An 18,795-nucleotide genomic window follows, 5' to 3' on the forward strand; every position below is an offset into this window, starting at 1 on the left:
ACATATATACATACATATATATAGACATATATATACATATATACATGCATATATATAAACATATATATACATATATACATGCATATATATACACACATACATACATACATACATACATACATACATACATACATACATACATACATACATACATACATACATACATACATACATACATACATACATACATACATACATACATACATATATATACACACACACATATATACATATATATATTTACATACATATACATATATATATTTACATACATATATATACATATATATATGCATATACATATATATACATATACATATATACACATATATACATATACATATATATACATATATACATACATATATATAGACATATATATACATACGTATATACATGCATATATATACATACATACATACATACATACATACATATATATATACACACATATATACATATATATATTTACATACATATATATATATACACATATATATACATATACATATATACATACATATATATGCATATATATACACATATACATATATACACATATATACATATATACATATATATACACATATATATACACATATATACATATACATATATACATATACATATATATGCATATACATATATATACACATATATACATATACATATATATGCATATACATATATATATAGACATATATACATATATACATGCATATATATACACACATACATACATACATACATACATATATATATACACACATATATACATATATATATTTACATACATATATATATACACATATATATATATACATATATATATATGCATATACATATATATACATATACATATATATACACATATATACATATACATATACATACATATATACATACATATATAGACATATATATACATATATACATGCATATATATACATACATACATACATACATATATATATATATACACACATATATACATATATATATTTACATACGTATATATATACACATATATATACATATATATACACATATACATATATATATACACATATACATATATATGTATATATACATATATTCATACATATATATAGACATATATATACACATATATACATGCATATATATACACACATACATACATACATATATATATACATATATATTTACATACATATATATATACACATATATACATATATATACATATATATACACATATACACATATATATACATATATATACACATATACACATATATATACATATATATACACGTATATACACATATATATACGCATATATACATTTTGACCTATATACATTGTCAAAAAATAAAAAACAAATACATTTTTAATATATTCAATTTATTATAAAACCATATTATCACAAAACAAATTAAAATAGAATCACATTACTTATTTGTTTTATGATAATTATTTTTATTAAAATTCCTATTGCTTTTAATTCTTATTATTTTAAATATGTATAAATAAGAATCTTTAAGGAAAATATATTTGGTTTTTAGTTTCGCTGTAGTACAAGTCACTATTTAAATTATTTTATATTTTTATTATATTTTTCAAATATATTATTAATTATATAAAATGTACTAATTTTACCTTAAAAATAAAGTTTATTTGTTTTATTATTTGATTTATTTGTTTTTTCTTATTTATATGTAAATTATTTATTAATATGTATTCATCAATATTAAATACATTTTAAAATAAAAAATATTTATGAACTAAATTAAAAAATAATAATTTTAATAAATAAAAACATGATTGAAATTTTCATTTTTATTTCAATGAATGAATTAAATGTGTATTTTTTTCTGCCCCATAATAGGGTCTAATAAGTGTAACTGACAGGAAGTACACTTAGAGTGTGTGCAGCGTTTGCTCAGATGTCACTTTTTATACAAAAAAAGAGCGAAAGAGTGAAATTGAACCCCTGACATCCACAGGTGAGGCAGCTGATGTGGACTTTTGGGAAATTCCGAAAAAAGTTGTAATATTATGAGAATAACTTTGTACATTTCCGAAAAAAAAGTAAATTAATTCACGAGAAAAAAGTTCTTCATTTTCAAGATAAAAAGTCGTAATATTACGAAAAAAATGTTGTAATATTACAAAAATAAAGTAGTACGTTTCCGAAACTAAAATTGTAAATGAATTTATAAACTCTGAAAAATAATTCTAAATGTAATTTACGAGGAAAAAAGTCAGAATATTACGCGAATAGTTGTAATAGTAAATTGTAAAATTACAAATGTACTTTAGTAAATGTACTTTTTTCTCGCGAATTTACATTTTTGTCATAAAGTCCTAAATTTATGAGAATAAAGTTGTAAATGTATTAATTGGCAAACATTGGCATTTTATGCCATTTTGGGGCTCTTTTGGGCCCCCCTGTTGAGTATGTGTGAGGTTTCCCCTGTTTTTTTAACCAGAAAAGTGCATTAGAATGAAGCAGAAAAAAACTCAAAAAAACGACATACTAACCCTTTACGTTTTTTTCAGCACCCTCAAAACTGGCATTTTTGCCGTTTATGGGTGTGCACACTCCTCCTCCATTGCCTTGAAGACATGCAGGGTCCAGAAGTCCATCTCCGTGAGGTCGTTGTCTGGTGGGATCATTCTGTCACGGTCGGGCTTGAGAGCTTTACGGTTCAACTCCAGGATGTAGAGAACATGATCAAATGCAGGTAAAAATACTTATTGTGTGCAATGATAGCAACAGCAGGATAAAGCAACTCAGGAAGGTAGACGGAAAAATGATAATGAACCCACATGGGGAAACGAAATAGTCTGCAACAGAGGTAGGGAACCTATGGCTCGGGAGCCAGGTAGGGCTCTTTTGATGACTGGATCTGGCTCTCAAGCATTTCTGACCACAATAAAAATGCCTTTTTGCTAACATTTTAAAGTAAACCATCACAGAAATGACTGTTAAAAATAATATTCAAAATCAACAACTTTCTTATGCATTTTAATTCGTCCATCTATATTCTGCTGCAATACGGCCAACCATATCTATCTTTCCTGATGATATTTTCCAGGTCAAACACCAAAACTTGATTATTACTGGGTAATGCGGTAGTCTACCTCGGTCATTGAGATGTCAAAAAAACATGTAAATGTAAACTTTCCTCCTTTAGTCAAATAGCTAAAGCTGCAGAACCAAGCCTTCTGGTGAAGATGGCCAAAAGAATGAAATACGTGTACTGAATACGGTTCAAAACTATGCAGCAGCAGAAGTTGCATTAATGGCAGCAAGTATTTGATTTATTATTAGACACTGCGCTGCTCACCAAAGTATGCTGGCCACACCCCATTGGCGTGGGGTAGTGTGCCTGGTCTACATAATTAGAGCCCATTATATCTAAAACTGTTGGTCTTACATAAAAATGCACACATTTTATTGCATTCAAAATGTATATGGCTCTCACAGATACACATTTTAAAATATCTGGCCTTCATGGCTCTCTTAGCCAAAAAGGTTCCCGACCCCTGATGTATAGTAAGGCATTTTTTTGGACGTGATGTTATAGTAAGACCCTTTTTTGCATTTGTTAGGATATGATGTTTTGCAAGACCTTTTTTGCATTTTTTGGACATGATGAATAGTAAGACCATTTTTTACACATGATGTATAGTAACGCATTTGTTAGGACATGATGTACTATAGTAAGACCTTTTTTTGGACATGATGAATAGAAAGATGATTTTCAGACATAGGGCATTTTGCATTTTTTGGACACTGTACAATAAGACCTTTTTTGGACATAATGAATAGTAAGACATTTTTTGCATTTTGTTTTACATGATGTATAGTAAGACGATTTTTTGAACGTGATGTATAGTAAGACCTTTTTTTCGCACTTGATGTATCGTCAGGCATTTTTTAGGACATGATGTATAGTAAGACCTTTTTTCGGACATGATGCAAGGCATTTTTTCGATCATGATGTATAGTAAGGCAATGCCCTAATATTTTGACCTTTGGTGGCCCTAATATGTTGAAGATATTTATAGGATTTTTAAAACTATATACACCAAATCACACAACTAAAATGTGTTTGGACCCAAGGCTTCCAGGTACACCTGGGCATACTTGTGGTCAATTGATGTAGTACACCCCTAAAGCTAATCAATTGGCCACAAGTAGGACCACCAAAAGTCTAAATATTAGGGACACCAACGTGCCGCCTGACAAATACTCAGCATATCGAAGGTGATGACCACAAACAATGACAGGTTTGTGTGATAAAAATATTGGAGACTTGTACAATATTGTTTTAAATAGACAATTCTTATTACATATACAAAGCTAACATTCAGCCATGTTACCTTTATCGTCAACGATTGGAAACTCCGATCGGCCCCACCCACCTCTTGCTTTCGACCAAGATCCACTTTTTCACTGTTGGTGCGTTCGGGGTCGATGGGCTTACCGGTTAAGTCTACAATCGGCAAAATGCACACTTCACCGTGTTCGATGGGCTTACCGGTTAACTCTCCACTCGTGGCTGTTCCGGAACACGAAGGTCCGCCGTCTGCTTGTCCGGTTTGTTCGACGAACAAGCGGAACGACTGCTACGAAGCTCTTCGCAGTTTAGACAAAAATACCACAACGTTGACCGGACGTGATTGCTTGACGTCCGGTCACATGGGCACCCACATGACTCCGGTCACATGACTTGCCAGTGCACCCACGACTTCCTCGCAGGTCCGGGTACTTTGAGCTGAAACGTTCCCACGTGATGTTTTCAAGGTGAGCCAAAGATCCTCTATGCGACAGGAGCGCTTTGCTCGTGTTTGAATTGACCACAACACAGCTTCTCCTTTTTACACAACAGCTTTATTGTTTTATTTTTGTAATTACACAATCATGGGGTAAAAATAAAAATTAAAAAAAGAAAAATACCCCCTCCCCTCCAAAAAAAAAAATAGCCCACTTTTTTTTCCCTCCTTCTGACAAGCCGTGACTGCACTGCGCATCGTCAGTTGGGGGGGGGCACGCACCTGCACCTTCCCTTAAAAAAAAAAAAGCCATCTTCTCTGGTGTTGCTCCTGAAAAACCTGCCTGCCTGTCAGCTATGTAGAAAAATAAAGTGGGGGTTTTGGCGACCTGTGTGTGTGTGTGTGTGTGTGTGCGTGTGTGTGTGTGCGTGTGAGAGTGTGTGTGTGTGAAGAGACTAAAAGCATCATCAGCGTTTGCTGTTGTAGTAAATGCCCCCCGTGGCCGGCCTGTGGTCGCCCTGCCCCCCTCCCCCCCACACGGACAGAATGGGGTGAGTGTGCATAGCGGGAGCAGAGAGAGAGAGAGACGCTGCGGAGACAGTGGGGGGGGCCGGCGCCACCTGGGGAGGGGTCGTCAGCCGCCACTGGTCCTGAAACCTGAAACGACAAGAAGTGGTCTAATATACAAAGAGGAGGGAGGGGTGGGGGGGGGTTGGAGGAGTATTGAAGGAGGGGGTGGAGATGAACCCCCAAAAATGCCAAAGGAATAAAAACGGGCAAAGTGAAAGTAGCCCCCCTGCCTTCAAGATAATAAAAAAAAATGAGTATAGAATCCTCCTTTTGTCCAAAAAGTAGCGTGGGGATAAGAACGAGATCTGGTCGGGGGGGTAGGGAAGGGGGGGTTAAAAGATGGAGCCAGATGAGGAGAGGAGATGAAGGGTGGGAAAGAGGAAATGACAAACAACTTAAAACAACTACCCTGCCTAGTTTCACATTCCAACACAAAATAACCCCCCTCCCAAAAAAAAAAAGTCTCATGCCCCCTCCCCCCCTGACTCTTTTCCTGGTGGTGGGGGTGATGTGTGGAAGCAGGATGTCACAGCCAGACCAAAGGAGACACATCTGCAGCCTGAGATACCATCCTCATCCTTTCTCCCCCCCCCCCCCCCACCCCACCCCATTCACACCCCCCCAAAGCCAACACAGAAGAAAAGAAAACTTTCCTGCCCCGAAAAGCCAACGTATATATATATATATCTTACCAAGGGGGGGCCGCACCAACCTGCGCACACGCACGCTCACATACAAAAGCAGACAGTCAGTCTCTCTGTCCACGAGTGTTTTTTTTTTCTTTTTGTTTCTCTCTTCTGGGACTCTTCTTTTTTTTTGGTTGGGGAAGGGGAGGGCTGTTTTTTTTTTTTCTCATTGTGTGTTTTTAAACGGGGACAGAGAAGGGAGGGGGGTTGATAGTAAAAAGGTTGAGGGGAGTGGGGGGTGTGTGGTGGGTGTTTAGTAAGGGGAATACCACGGTGCTCGCCCTCGGCCCCTGGAAGAGAGAGAGAAAAAGAGGGTGAGTTTCTTTCCTGGTTGGTTGGCTTAAGAAGATGGCCACCAATTTCCTGGTGTGGCGTTCCAATCAAATGGGATCTGCCGCCGTGCGTTCAAAATGTGTCTGGGAACAACAACTGGGACAGGGTTTATTACGACGATGACCATATTGACCCGAATATAAAGCGTCTATTTGCGGCCTCTACCAGAGTGAACGGGCGGGGCTCTTTTAAAGTCTATTTTAGAAGCTTTTCCTCAAATCACAGCTGGGAGAAATGCAAGAATTAAAAAAAAATAACCAAAGTATTCAACCCAGCAGACGCAGTAATGGTTTGGGACATTCAAGTTACGTCATGGAATAAGTCAGGGAATCCCAACTTTTTACAATATTTGTACAGCACAGCCTTTTGACAAAATAAATATAACATATTTGGTATTGTAATCTACCTATAAAATTATATTCGGATCAATAAGATGTACCAGGCTAGCACTGCTATGCCAGTGTTTCATTACATGGACTGCTGAATCATCATAATAATCATAATGTATGTCGGTGTAAAAAAAAGGGAGGGGGGGGCAGGTAGCAGAGGTGTACTCTCCCTCTTTCTCTCTCTCCAACCTTTACAGAGATCGTACAAACGCTTTGCTCCCCACATTTGAGAGCAAACATCAGCATTTCGACAACATGTGCTGTCTCTTTAAGAAATGTGCCAGCGTTACTCAGGATGGGCGTGTCTTTCAAACAGATGGCGATGGGAGCACCTCTCTGCATGTTCTGAACTCCTGCTTCAATCCCCAGGGGTCAAGAGTGAGCAGAAAAATGCCTGATGACACTGACTGGAGGTCAACTTCACAGCACAGGCAGACCCAACAGCGCCTCAGCTGGTGGCAGCCTGGCATTGCACTCAATTTAGTCTCAATTGGAGATGCCATGCAAGAAGCAACAACGCCCATCTTCAGCCCTTATAACCACCAATGCCAGCTAGCACAATTCCTGGAAAGGAGGGGGGGGGGCATTCAATCTAGGTTGGTGGTGTGGGGGGGACCTCCAAGACAGACGCAACACACACACGCACACACAAATGCAGTCGCCCATTTTCCACCTTTTCAGGAACATTCCTTATTTACATTATTTTGGGACCTTATGTATGTTTATTTAGAAATGAGGTCTGTAGCTATCAATTATCTCTATTTTGTTCAATGAATCGAGTAACCATATAAAAACACATTTATCCAAGGACCACATTGTATTTTTTTTAGCCTTTGTTATACATAAGTAGCTGCAAAAAAATAATTAAATTCATCCATTTCAAATCAATGAATTGTTGCCACTAGTAAAAATACATCTGATTTTGAAGTTTGATATCTGGTGGAAGCCACGGGAGCCTTTTAGTTCCAGGAGTTGGTAGTGCCTGGACGTTTGGTGGAAAGGGGCGGGATTGATAACCTCGAGAACACTCACATGGTCACAAAAGCCAGACAGGAAACATCCTGACACACACACACACACACACACACACAACCAGTGGTTGTCGTCAAGCTGCAGTCATGAACCTTTGTCTCTGGGAGTGCGCACCATAAAAGTGGCGGCTTTGGGGGCACACCGCATGTGTGCTGATGGACATGCAAGGACATACGAATGTCAACACAGGAGTCTTGGCTCTTCACGTTACCTTGGGAGGATGAGAGCGTGTGGGAATGAGTTGTGATATGGCAAAGCATGCTCGAGCAGGCCTCGCAGCTCGGAGACCCGAGTTCAATTCCACCCTTGGCCATGTCTTTGTGGAGTTTGCCTGTTCTCCCATGCATGTGTGGGTTTTCTCCAGGGACTACGGTTTCCTCCCACATTCCAAAAACATGCTAGGTTAATTGTCCATAGGTATGAATGTGAGTGTGAATGGTTGTTTGTCTATATGTGCCCTGTGATTGGCTGGCCACCAGTCCAGGGTGTACCCCGCCTCTTGCCCGAAAACAGCTGGGATAGGCTCCAGCAGCCCCCGTGTGAGGATAATAAGATTCATAAGAATGAATGTTGAGAGCCGCCTCAGCAGGCTTCTGCGGGGGGGCCCCGGGTGCACAAAGCTAGCATTCACCATGGGGATGCAGCAGTCAGGTTTTGGGACGGATTCAAACCACTGTGCTGCCATGCCATCCGTATTCCCTCACTTGAACTTGGAACCGGATCACATCAACACTTGCAATGCGGGTTAAATCCCAGTGAGCTAACATGATGAGACACTTACTCATACAAAGACAGCCATAAACTTCCTTTCTGGACTTTATTTCTAATTAGTCATACAAAAACAATCGTCAAACTTTGGCCGAAGCTGCCTTGTTTTAACAACGTGATATGTAGACATCTACATCGACGGAAGGTCGGACGCTAACCCAAACATAGTCAAAAAAATCGTGTCCATCTAAGTCATCCCTTCCAGAAAGCAAAAAAATGCTAAGACAATATAAATTCTTAGATTTTTTACAATTACAGTTTTGACACGCAGAAAACAAAAATGAATATAAATACGGTAATCCCTCATTTATCAGTAATCACGGTGGGGGTGGTGAATTTCTGTAAAGTCGGATTTGCGTTATTAACCGTCCGCATATTTAAAAATTACCGCGGAATTGGTACAACCCTAACGCTACCCAAATGAATGTGTCCCCTAGGGAAACCTGTAGACCACCTGTACTGTGCGCCAAGAATGAAATCAACCTTTGAGGGGCCTATTTGAGTCGTTCGTGATGCGTAAAAGAAAATGATTCCCCAGTCGTTGACCATGCGAGTACAACAGGTGATGAGGATGTCGTTCATGCAGTGCTCTCCTACAATGCGTCCCACTCACCTGAAGGCCCGTCCTCTGCCTCGAGGCGGTGTGTAGCCGCTGTAGTAGCGCGCCCGTGACGTGAAATTCCCTCCCCGTGATCGAAACCGGGCGCGGGAAAAGCCGCGATCTGTGGTGCTGATGCCGGGTCTGTTTGTTCTCTTTGCGCCAACCTGCAAGGGGATCGTGCAACGCAGTGAAGCAAGACCAATCTGTGCGGCGATGGCGACGCGGCCCCCCACCATCACAACGGGGTGTCCTTCTAAAAGCCTCACCTTGATCTGCCGTCCTCTAAAAAGTGACTCGTCCAAAGCCATGGCTGTCCTTACAGACTCTTTGTCTGAAAACTCGATGTAGGCAAACCTAGGAAATGAAAAGTTTATGGCAGGACATAACACGCACACGTAACAGAGACAACGCTACTGGCCGCGTAGTGACTGCACAGCGGAATGGGAACTCATTAGGGTTGGGCATCGTTAGAATTTGAGCCATTCCGGTTTTCCCTTTCTTTCACTGATTTGTAAGGAGGAGCACAAGGGCTCCGTGTGCGATGTTCTTACTATATTTGGAGTGCAATGAGAACGCTTTAAATACTCTTTCAAAAAAAACAACTTGGCAAATTAGACAGGCGGCAAACGACGCCCGTGTGCACTTTGGACCCCCCTGCTATTAAGCTATGTCAGACCGACCACATGTACCAAACGTCAATGTGCCAGGAATGCCAGGTTACCCTTTGGGATGCCCCGTGTATTTGTCGCACAGGATGGTGACTCTGTTTACTGAACCGCAGCCATGGAAGTGTGCCTCAAGCTCTTCCGCAGTGGCGCCGTAGTCCACCTAGAAAAGCCCATATCAACTCATCATACTCAGTACATCTTTACATTTTAGGAATAAATATATGAATAGGCGAGGAAATGCTTTTCTAAGAAATTACCAGACGTAAACGAATTTTGACACGAGCAAAAAATCTACTCACATTTCCAACGTATATGGATCTACCATCTGCTTCCATCTTTTCTTCAAAAGACATGATGACTGGGCCAACTGCAAAAAACAACAGAATTTTTTTTATAAAAATAAAGGAAAAAACAAGTATTGGCAATCAAGTATTATCAAGCATAAAAATGGCTAAATGAAGTAAATAAGGGATTAGAAGGACGCATTCAAATATGTTGTGATGACATAGTATTCTACACTGGTCACAAGGTCACAGGCTTTCGGGGCTCTAACTACACAAATATTCAATTTAGAAATGATGAATCTTACTTTGCGGAAATTCACATATCACGATTAAGCCTAGAATTAATTGTGATAAACGAGAGACTATTGTCTTTATCATGTTGTTATTGTTTGACATCCTTGCCACCTTGCTTTGTAAAGCATGGATATTTCTGTGTATTCACTTAAGTGACCAAGGATGAGTTATGTCTGCAGCCAGACAGCCCTCAAGGCTATCTGCTGTTGTTGGGGGGGGGGGGGGGGGGGGCAACTACGTGGTACAAAATAAATTGTCGAGGAGCATTTGATGAGGGATAACTTCTACACTTCAGGTCTGATCTAATTTAAAAAATGGTGTGCTCCGAATCCCTAAGCATGTATTATCTGTTACCAGAGCAGCGGATGCGTCCTGCAACAGACTTAACCGATTGTGTGTTAAAATGGATTTGTGCAGTCGCTTGTAAAATAGAAAATATACCTGGTGGGGGACTGAGATTCATTTGCTTCTCCACCTCGTTCTGCAGCTCCTTCAGTTTCTCTGCCTCTTCCTCCATCTCTCTCACCCGGGCTTTGATTGCCTCCAGCTCCTGGGAGCAGAAACACAAACGTCAGTGAATCGTAAAACAAAACGTGGTGGCAACCGTTTCCTGTAAACGGGAACCTTTTATTTCAGGTTTCATGACAATCCCATTATAACGCTGGTGAACAAATTTGCCCCTGTATTGTTTCACAATCAAGACAATTAGATCGGACTGGTTGATGAGATCAAATAACATGGGGGCACATTAATTAGCACAGGAAAGATTTTGGCCTTTCCAGACAAACCAGGCAGGTGTGTCACACTGGGAATACACAGAAGGCACTGTCCCCAGTGAGTGTGGCCCATCCTGGAAGAGTGGTGCATTGCAGTGGGAGTCATTCCAGTTCCATTTAGGGCGATGCTGAATGGCACGCCGAACCCAGCACATAACCAAAGGCACTGACCCACAATCCGGGCATTGTACATGCATGTGGAAAATGCAATATATGCCACGCTTGGCATCTGTTATTGCATGAAAGCAATAAGCAATATCAAAATAGCATCAAGTAGAGAATGTAATGACATGTAGACCCAATAAGGGGGTTGGTAACACCGCAACACAATTTCATTATGCAGACAGACACTCCTTGAAAAGACGTGTCGCATACATCCGCCATCATGCTCGAATGCACGTGTGCTAAAAGGAAGGCGGCATCATAAGCGCTCATATAAACACAACAAAAAAAGATGTTGGCATCGTGCAAACAACATGCAATGCTACGTCCCTCCTCATGGAGTCGGCTAGCTTGGCTAGTCGCACAGCCACATTTAAAACTGTTACAAACACCAAGCATGACGCATTTTAATCGTGTCATGTGATTGCGGAGTCTCTCCGGTTGTAAATCCGTGAGGCGGCATCGCATCGTGGTGTAGCGAGTTATGCTAGCATTTTTACACGGCTGTCGCTAGGTCATCCGCACGTCCAGACGCCGCTCCTCGAAATGCCGCAGCGAGTATGTTGTTGAGCGTAGAAAGGGGGACAAAAAAATGTGCCATTACCGTTGAACGAGGCGGCTTCTCGGCGAAGGGAACCGGCGCGGCGGTGTATAACGGCTGCACCCTACCCTACCCTTGCCCCCTCACCGCTTCACACGTCCCCCCTTTTGCATTTTTTGCGACGATTTGTATTCAGAGTCTTCGTCTTGCTCCCTGGCGCAGAAACCAGCGCCAAGATGGCGGCCGATATCGCGCATGTCACCACCCAATTCTGCTGCACTGCGCGCACCATAATGGCGGTTAATGTATTAAACATACATGTGAGCCAGTCGTTAGCTGTTCAAGTCATTAACAAGTACTGATTTGAGTTTTTTTACAACGCGACTACAGTATAATCACAGCATGTTCAAACAATACGACTGAAACAATACCCTTCACGTACCGGGTCTTCGATTGCGGCTTCCCCCTCTTCTAAGCCCGGTTCCTCGTCGCCGACATCCGGGTCTTCTAGCTGGTCCAGGTGTCCGGGGTCAGGCTCTATTAGCGGTTCCTCCGCTAGTCCATTACCGAAGTCCGCCATTGTCCCGTTCCGAGTGTAAAGACGCGCCTCGTGGTCAAAGCAACGTAACAGGCCCCTACTCACACACAAGGGGGGAGTGAGTGGGGCGTTCAAGAGGGGGGGAAACGGCGGAAAACGCCGCTTGTAAAAGTTAAAACTGGAAATAAAATGCTAGCTACAATTTAGCCACTGTGTGAATATCGACTAACGTTAAATTGACGTTTGAGTCTCGGCCTTTAGATAACAGAGAACGACAGAGTGTCTCGTTCAATGAATCAACTCTGTGTAAAAAAAGGCGAAGACATGAGATCGGCAGCGGCGTCGCCTCTGTTCAGAAATGGAGGCCGGAGGCGGAGCAATGTGTCACTGCGGACGTATGCTTCAACCCCATTCGCTATTGGGCTAGTCTGGCCAGCCCATTTATCCCAAGTCAAATTTCCATTGGTTTAGAGAGTAGCTCTTTCCGGGTGCCAAATATAATGTGTGGTTATAATTGGATTAGAGTTGTGCCGATCACCAAATGTCAATCGCGGTAAACTATGAGCCAGCTCAAACTGAAAATGTGTTTGTCCCAATATTTTTTTTTAATATTTTTAAAAGGTACTATTTCCCTTCGTGGAAGATGGCAAAGGTATGTGGCCAAAGAAAATATCCTCTTGTTTCTTTAAAAAACTGTTATTATCCGAGAGGCTTCCATGTTGTGACGTAGGCAGTCTATGTATTTAAAAGATCCTGCAGTCAGAATACTTAACTTTTTTTCATTTTAAAATCACTTAACAGAGAAGTTAGGATTTGTATTGTATTCCTGTTGATAAACACTATGTAAAAACGCGTGATTTTCACGCAACTGAAGGCCTGCGTCGAAACGTTTTAAACAATAACAAATTTGTTATTTTTTTCAAAGTAATTATATCGGCGATCAAACAACAACGACAACGAATCAATTACAATCAAAACGTCAGTGGTTCTACTGTAGTAATAACAGTAGTAGTAGTAATTAAATAGCTATTTCGGTAGGACAATGTAGCAAGAAGTACGGCGTCTCTTGAGGGTCAAAAAGCATCACACAACGCGTTCCGTAGTTAATGTAGCCACTCATTTACGTATTATCTGCGACAAACCTCGAAGGAGTACTGCCTGTCGATGTGTAGGATCAGCAGTAGTACTACTGTAGTTCATCAAGTAATATTAGTTCGCACAATGTAACAAACTACAGCGTCTCTTGAGGGACAAAAAGTATCACTTAACTGTTGTAAGACTAGCTAGCTCACTAGTTTAATTAGCTAACCCGCGCTCAACAGTTTTATTTTATTTAAAAAAGTGACAATGTTTGTCCACGTGATTTTAAAAACGTGTATGTTGCATGTAGAAGAACGACGACACACCACGTAACATGAACTCCGTGTATTTCCTCATACAGCATGCGTGCGTTCACAACACTCTCCCCCTAAACTGCTTCCACTCCAAACCACAGGAGGGCGCTGTTGAGTCACCAACAAGACACCATATAACGTCTCTTTTCTTCTAGCACAAAATCAACCCAAGGGAATAACATAACAGAGTAGCCAGTGTAAATAACAAAGCACATACATTTTAATTATGAACTTCCGGAAGTCTTATGACCCAAATGACCATAAACAGCACACCATTCATGTGCACTATATTGAGCTATGGAGTTTGTAATGCACACTGTACATCATTTGATCATCATTGAACGACCAAGTTCTTGAGGTGACAAAGAAAACAGACATGCACGTTTTAAAATGGAACTCATCAACCCTTTCCCTAGTCCAGACTTTATGGGAAATCCAGGTGAAGGGGGGGTCATAAATGAGAGAACGTGACAAGTAGCCACGTTATACAACAAACCAGCACCAGCGAAGACAAAACAGCCGTGACAAGGAGCCACCGAAAGGAACAAGGCGCCCACAAGGTTTGACGGGCTTCAGTCGAGTCACTTTCCCTCCCGGAGCATTTTGACTGTGATTGTCAGGATGACGAGGACTTTCTGGGCTGCCTCGTTTTCTTGACTTTTTCCTGTCTTGCTGTCTCGCCAGCTAAACACGACAGTTCAGATATCCTGTGGAGGAACGGGCGGGAGGCTCCCACCATTGGGTCTGGGTAGGAGTGACCTACAAGAGGAGATGTTATGAGTGAGAGAAAATTAGTTGTCTATATTTTTCGTTCACTCACTCTTCAGATTGTCTTCAAGGGTCAGGAGGTTGAAGGTTGGATAGTTGACTTTGGGCCTGCAGAGAGAGTAACACGGTAATAATAGGTTCCATTTGATTTACTTGAGAAGCTCTATCCAAATACCTGCTGTTCTTGCAGTCCTGCGCCGGCAATGTGCTCAAGCCTCTGAGGACCAACGTGGTCGGGAACGAGGCAGCCGCGGTGAGATTGGGTTTATATCTCTCAGAGTGGCTGCAGGGCAATTCATGAAGAGGTGTGGATTATTCTCATTTAGCTCAACGTGTGCTTTTGGTAATCATGTCTGACTTGGAATGTTTTGCCGCTTTATAGATGTTCTTGTCAAAGATGGGAGCACAAATGGAGATATTGAGGAATAGTTACCTCAGGGTGAAGGGCCTCCATGAATGGCCGTGGGGCAGCATCTTGGCGAGGCCAAAAGGCTGCTGTTCTCCCTGTTGGTGCACATGGTTGTGTCTTAGTGGACGGAAGACATTTTTCTCCAACACGCCATCTGAAATAATAAAGTATGTGTTTTGATACCTTTAATACAGTATTGTCTCATACATATTGCTCAACACCGCTGTCTAGCGGACAATATACATAACTACAGTGAATCAACTTCAGGTCATGAGACGTTCAAGTGTAGTCAAACTGAAATTCGGAACCAATACACATGACGTCAGATTATACAACGCATGCTACTACTTTGCCTTGCGACCACAATGCTGCTTAAATGTAAGTTCTACACACAAATCCTACATCCATGAACGCCTCTTTAGCTAGCCTTGATTTAGCATACAAGACGCTACATTCACGTGTACGTAGCAGAGCTCGTTCACTCACAACTCGGTTGAATCGTTGGAAATGTCCGCATTTGTTGCCTGAACGGGAGTCGTCCTGAAGCGGCTCCCATCCCAAAGCCGCCGTATGTGGAACCACCGATGCAGTCGGGCCCACGCTGGTTGCAGTTTGAGAGTCCCTCGACCATGAAGGCTTCAGTGGTCGATGCGTTCAGGTGCAAAGGCATCGTACGGCATCCTTCGTACATTACCACTTGAGGTGTGCCCGCGGAGTTACTGGTGCGTTGAAGTGTTGGGCCATGCTCGCCCTTAGTCATGACAGTGCGAGTCACCAAGTCTACACTACTGTGGCCAGATGAACAGTTACCATAGCAACATGAGTCCTAAAGCCCCACCTGGTGCAGCCTCCAGTTACAATATCAGGTGAAACATGGGTCACATGACTAATGTAAACCATTAAAATGGCCCAGTGAGCATATCAGTCTGCAGTGTAACAATTGAAAGTAAAACTGAGTGCTTTAAAAAGAATGAAGTCATACAAGTCCAAGTCCCCCACCATATTATTGGATGGCATTTAAAGCAAATAAAATTGAATAAAATACATTTTTTGGTATGTTTTTTTATTGTATATTTTGAGTCTTGTACAAACCTGAAATAAAAAACAAAATGGTTAACAGTTGTACACGGACCATGCAAACAAACATTAACAGGTCTGGATGTGGTTTCAGACATAATTGGCTTATTTTTAGTTGGTTATCACCATAGTCGATAAGACGGGGAAAAAAATGTGCATCCTTAACCACATCAAACGATACGTTTACTCTGAAGGTCTGCAAGCTTAGTTACCATCGACTTAGTTCATCCTCCTGATCATTCTGTTGATCTGATCCTCCCTGTTGCCGGCGTCTCCGCCCTCCACAAAGTGCGTGGTCTTCTTGTTCATGCCACCGCGTGGTGACGACAGTTTGAAGGGCCACAGGAAGTTGTTGGCCGCCTTGAAGTTCTTGCCGACGGTGTAGATCTCATGAATGAGGTCCTCAACACAGATTATGCCGGTTCTGCCTGCAGAGGAAAGTGTGAGGACATGAAGCTACACTTCCAGTGGGGGTGGGGGGTCGTGGCGCTTGACACCTAAAAGTTTACCACTACACACAACCCAATATCGCCTTTGATAGGACAACAGAACAGTACATAAAAGCAATTTTAGTTTAATGTTGGTCATGTCTAACTTGACCAAATCTCAATGGGGCTATCAAGCTATTGTGGTTTCAGACACAAATGGCTTAGTTTTCAGTTTGTTTCACCATTGTCGATAAGACGGGGAAAAAAGTGTGCATCATCAACCACAAAAGTCAACTAAACAGTCTTGATATTCCAACTGCATGACCAAGTGAAGTGTGCACGTTACCAAGGCTCTTCTCCACCAGCGAGTTGTCTGTGAGGGCAATACGTTGTCTCCTGATCTTCCCAAAGCCACGCTTGTAGATAAGCTCACGCACAGACTTCAGATTGGGGTACCTGACCGGTTTGGGGGGAAAATCAAATTGACTTCACTTTGACAAAACAGGACAGCAGATTCACTTGGGAATTAAACAACAGGTTTCAGACAAAATTGGCTTTTGAGTTTGTTTTCCTTCACCATGGTCGATAAGACGGGGAAAAAAGTTGTGCATCATGAACCACACTCCAAATCTCTCTAAGTCTCGTCTACTTGGGTTCTGTTCCGTGAGGGACTCACCCCCAGGCGATGTAAGGTTCGGCAATTCTGAGCATGTTGATGGAAGCCTTGTTCAGCTTGACAAAGACGCCGTTGAAGATCTGCCGCAGACGGAGCAGCTGCAGAACTTTGCGGACCTTGGGGCTGACGCCGTTGATGCTGCCAGACAATGATTGGGATTAGCGGGCAAACCGGTAAGGTCGCAATATACACAAACAAGGACCTGGTGTGGTTTCAGACATAATTTGGCTTATTGCAAGTGGTTGTATCACCATAGTCGATAAGTCGGGGAAAGACTGCATCATTAACCACAGACGCTGACCTCACACGGCTACTTTAAAGCTACACTGTAGTAAGGTTTCAGTAAAATATCAAGACAGTCCTGTTGATGACAAACCTTGGCTTACCCTCTGATCCTGATGACAAAGGCCAGTTTGGGCTCAGCTGGCACATAGTAGTTTCCTACTTTGCGGGCAGTACGTGACAGGCGAATCTCACGCCTGTACATCTGCCTGTACTCTTTGTAGTACTTCTCAGCTCTCTTGTAGATCAATTTTCTGGTTACTTTGCGAGCCTGTGGATATGAAACAAAACTTGTAAATCAAAGCATTTAACGCGAGCGGTTCAGAATCACCTGATATGTTCACGGCCCAATACCTTTTTCTCTGCCAGCATCTTCTTGATGCGGACGGCCTTCATGGTGGCGAAGGCCTTTCGCCTTTTCAAAAGGCTCTCAGGGACGGCCGGAACCTTCTTTTTTCTGTGAGAAAGCAATTATCTCGAGTCAAGTCGGATGAGAGATGAACACGTTGCATCAATGCAGCTTCTCGTCTCGTCGAAGCCAGAGACGCCAACTTGTTAGCTAGCATGCTAAACCGGCAGCAACACGGTGAGCATTCAGAAAGAACGCTAAAATGACCGCTACTAATACTCCCTGAATAAACATAACGCTATATACGGGCTATTCCATAGCAATTCATCTCGTTAGATGAAGCATGCTTCGGTGTAGCATGCTTTTGCCATAGCTATCGCATCGGAACTGGAAAGACAGCCATGTTGTACTCAGCTACACTGTCTGGAAAAAAAGTGGCCCCGAAGACGAATTACGTACACTATCCTTCACAATACAAACAAGGTACAAATATTTATAAACTAAACACGAGACTCAAAGCTTTAAAACGGCTCGGAAACGTGCGTTAACAAAGGATGCATTAAGATTTGATCATCGCAGTAGACACTCACTCTGCGTCCGCCATGGCGTCCACCGGGAAAGAGAAAGGCCACTCTGCGCATGCGCGTGTTAAAGACTCGAGGACCCATTTGGGCTGTCCTCGCCGCTGCCTGATCCCTTTTTATAAGTCACAAACACATTTGACTTTGTAAAATAAAGCATGCTGAGAAACAAATACATTGTGCTTGCATGTAATAGTGATTAACAATTAATTATAATTATCAGCTGAAACGTAGAATTAATGATTATTTAGTTAAACTTATTCACATTATTCACAAATAGATTTCTTACAGACGTAAGAAATGATCGATACGTGATCAGTATTGATAATTTAAATGGGATACATTGTCAAAAACTGACGAATTCTTCACTGAAGCTTTGTTTAAAAACGTATTTTCCACTGTTATTTTTTTCATTATACAAT

The 18,795-nt window shown here is 41.5% G+C and overlaps 3 protein-coding genes, 1 long non-coding RNA gene and 3 other non-coding genes across 8 annotated transcripts; 1 reads left to right on the top strand and 6 right to left on the bottom strand.

The window, feature by feature from the left end:
• Positions 1-4,863: 4,863 nt before the first annotated feature.
• Positions 4,864-12,786, bottom strand: pabpn1 (poly(A) binding protein, nuclear 1). 2 transcript variants are annotated; one of them, XM_058059373.1, is made up of 7 exons: positions 12,314-12,786; positions 10,834-10,942; positions 10,114-10,181; positions 9,868-9,974; positions 9,413-9,500; positions 9,159-9,310; positions 4,864-5,424 (listed from the first exon to the last, which is right to left on the bottom strand). In XM_058059373.1, exons 1-7 carry the CDS (start codon positions 12,449-12,451, stop codon positions 5,235-5,237), a joined length of 852 nt encoding a protein of 283 aa, XP_057915356.1. In that variant the 5' UTR covers positions 12,452-12,786; the 3' UTR covers positions 4,864-5,234. The 2 variants fall into 2 exon arrangements, with proteins under 2 accessions (XP_057915356.1, XP_057915357.1); XM_058059374.1 differs by lacking the exon at positions 4,864-5,424 and adding an exon at positions 5,712-6,313 and having other exon boundaries at positions 12,314-12,784.
• Positions 12,787-13,834: 1,048 nt separating this feature from the next.
• Positions 13,835-16,043, bottom strand: si:ch211-171b20.3 (uncharacterized). The gene is made up of 5 exons (XM_058059976.1): positions 15,467-16,043; positions 15,005-15,134; positions 14,747-14,854; positions 14,624-14,679; positions 13,835-14,562 (listed from the first exon to the last, which is right to left on the bottom strand). The coding sequence occupies exons 1-5, from the start codon at positions 15,738-15,740 to the stop codon at positions 14,420-14,422; spliced, it is 711 nt and encodes a 236-aa protein (XP_057915959.1). The 5' UTR covers positions 15,741-16,043; the 3' UTR covers positions 13,835-14,419.
• LOC131108733 (uncharacterized) lies at positions 14,630-15,194 on the top strand. The gene is made up of 3 exons (XR_009120525.1): positions 14,630-14,698; positions 14,762-14,876; positions 14,954-15,194. It is a non-coding gene; the product is annotated as an uncharacterized LOC131108733 (long non-coding RNA).
• rpl7 (ribosomal protein L7) lies at positions 16,023-18,447 on the bottom strand. The gene is made up of 7 exons (XM_058059974.1): positions 18,383-18,447; positions 17,798-17,900; positions 17,548-17,714; positions 17,162-17,299; positions 16,832-16,941; positions 16,270-16,485; positions 16,023-16,072 (listed from the first exon to the last, which is right to left on the bottom strand). Exons 1-6 carry the CDS (start codon positions 18,394-18,396, stop codon positions 16,277-16,279), a joined length of 741 nt encoding a protein of 246 aa, XP_057915957.1. The 5' UTR covers positions 18,397-18,447; the 3' UTR covers positions 16,023-16,072; positions 16,270-16,276.
• On the bottom strand, positions 16,139-16,229 carry LOC131109231 (small nucleolar SNORD12/SNORD106). The gene has a single exon (XR_009120711.1). It is a non-coding gene; the product is annotated as a small nucleolar SNORD12/SNORD106 (small nucleolar RNA).
• LOC131109232 (small nucleolar SNORD12/SNORD106) lies at positions 16,683-16,773 on the bottom strand. Its single transcript, XR_009120712.1, has one exon. It is a non-coding gene; the product is annotated as a small nucleolar SNORD12/SNORD106 (small nucleolar RNA).
• On the bottom strand, positions 17,022-17,104 carry LOC131109233 (small nucleolar SNORD12/SNORD106). The gene has a single exon (XR_009120713.1). It is a non-coding gene; the product is annotated as a small nucleolar SNORD12/SNORD106 (small nucleolar RNA).
• Positions 18,448-18,795: the final 348 nt, after the last annotated feature.

This window comes from Doryrhamphus excisus, chromosome 21, assembly GCF_030265055.1.
Source record: "Doryrhamphus excisus isolate RoL2022-K1 chromosome 21, RoL_Dexc_1.0, whole genome shotgun sequence".
Classification (NCBI taxonomy): domain Eukaryota; kingdom Metazoa; phylum Chordata; class Actinopteri; order Syngnathiformes; family Syngnathidae; genus Doryrhamphus; species Doryrhamphus excisus.

Bases quoted from the DNA above. Each gene is read 5' to 3' on its own strand.
- pabpn1 (XM_058059373.1), bottom strand. From the start codon at position 12,451: ATGGCGGACTTCGGTAATGGACTAGCGGAGGAACCGCTAATAGAGCCT. The intron at 10,182-10,833 runs GTATATTTTCTA...TGTTTTTTGCAG, and splicing joins GAATCTCAGTCCCCCACCAG to TTGGCCCAGTCATCATGTCT. The intron at 9,501-9,867 runs GTAACCTGGCAT...TTCATTTCCTAG, and splicing joins TACACGGGGCATCCCAAAGG to GTTTGCCTACATCGAGTTTT.
- si:ch211-171b20.3 (XM_058059976.1), bottom strand. From the start codon at position 15,740: ATGACTAAGGGCGAGCATGGCCCAACACTTCAACGCACCAGTAACTCC. The intron at 14,855-15,004 runs GTAACTATTCCT...ATTGCCCTGCAG, and splicing joins TGGAGGCCCTTCACCCTGAG to CCACTCTGAGAGATATAAAC. The intron at 14,680-14,746 runs GTATTTGGATAG...CTCTCTCTGCAG, and splicing joins CAGGACTGCAAGAACAGCAG to GCCCAAAGTCAACTATCCAA.
- rpl7 (XM_058059974.1), bottom strand. The intron at 17,715-17,797 runs GTATTGGGCCGT...TCATATCCACAG, and splicing joins AGATGCTGGCAGAGAAAAAG to GCTCGCAAAGTAACCAGAAA. The intron at 17,300-17,547 runs GTAAGCCAAGGT...ATTGTCTGGCAG, and splicing joins TTTGTCATCAGGATCAGAGG to CATCAACGGCGTCAGCCCCA.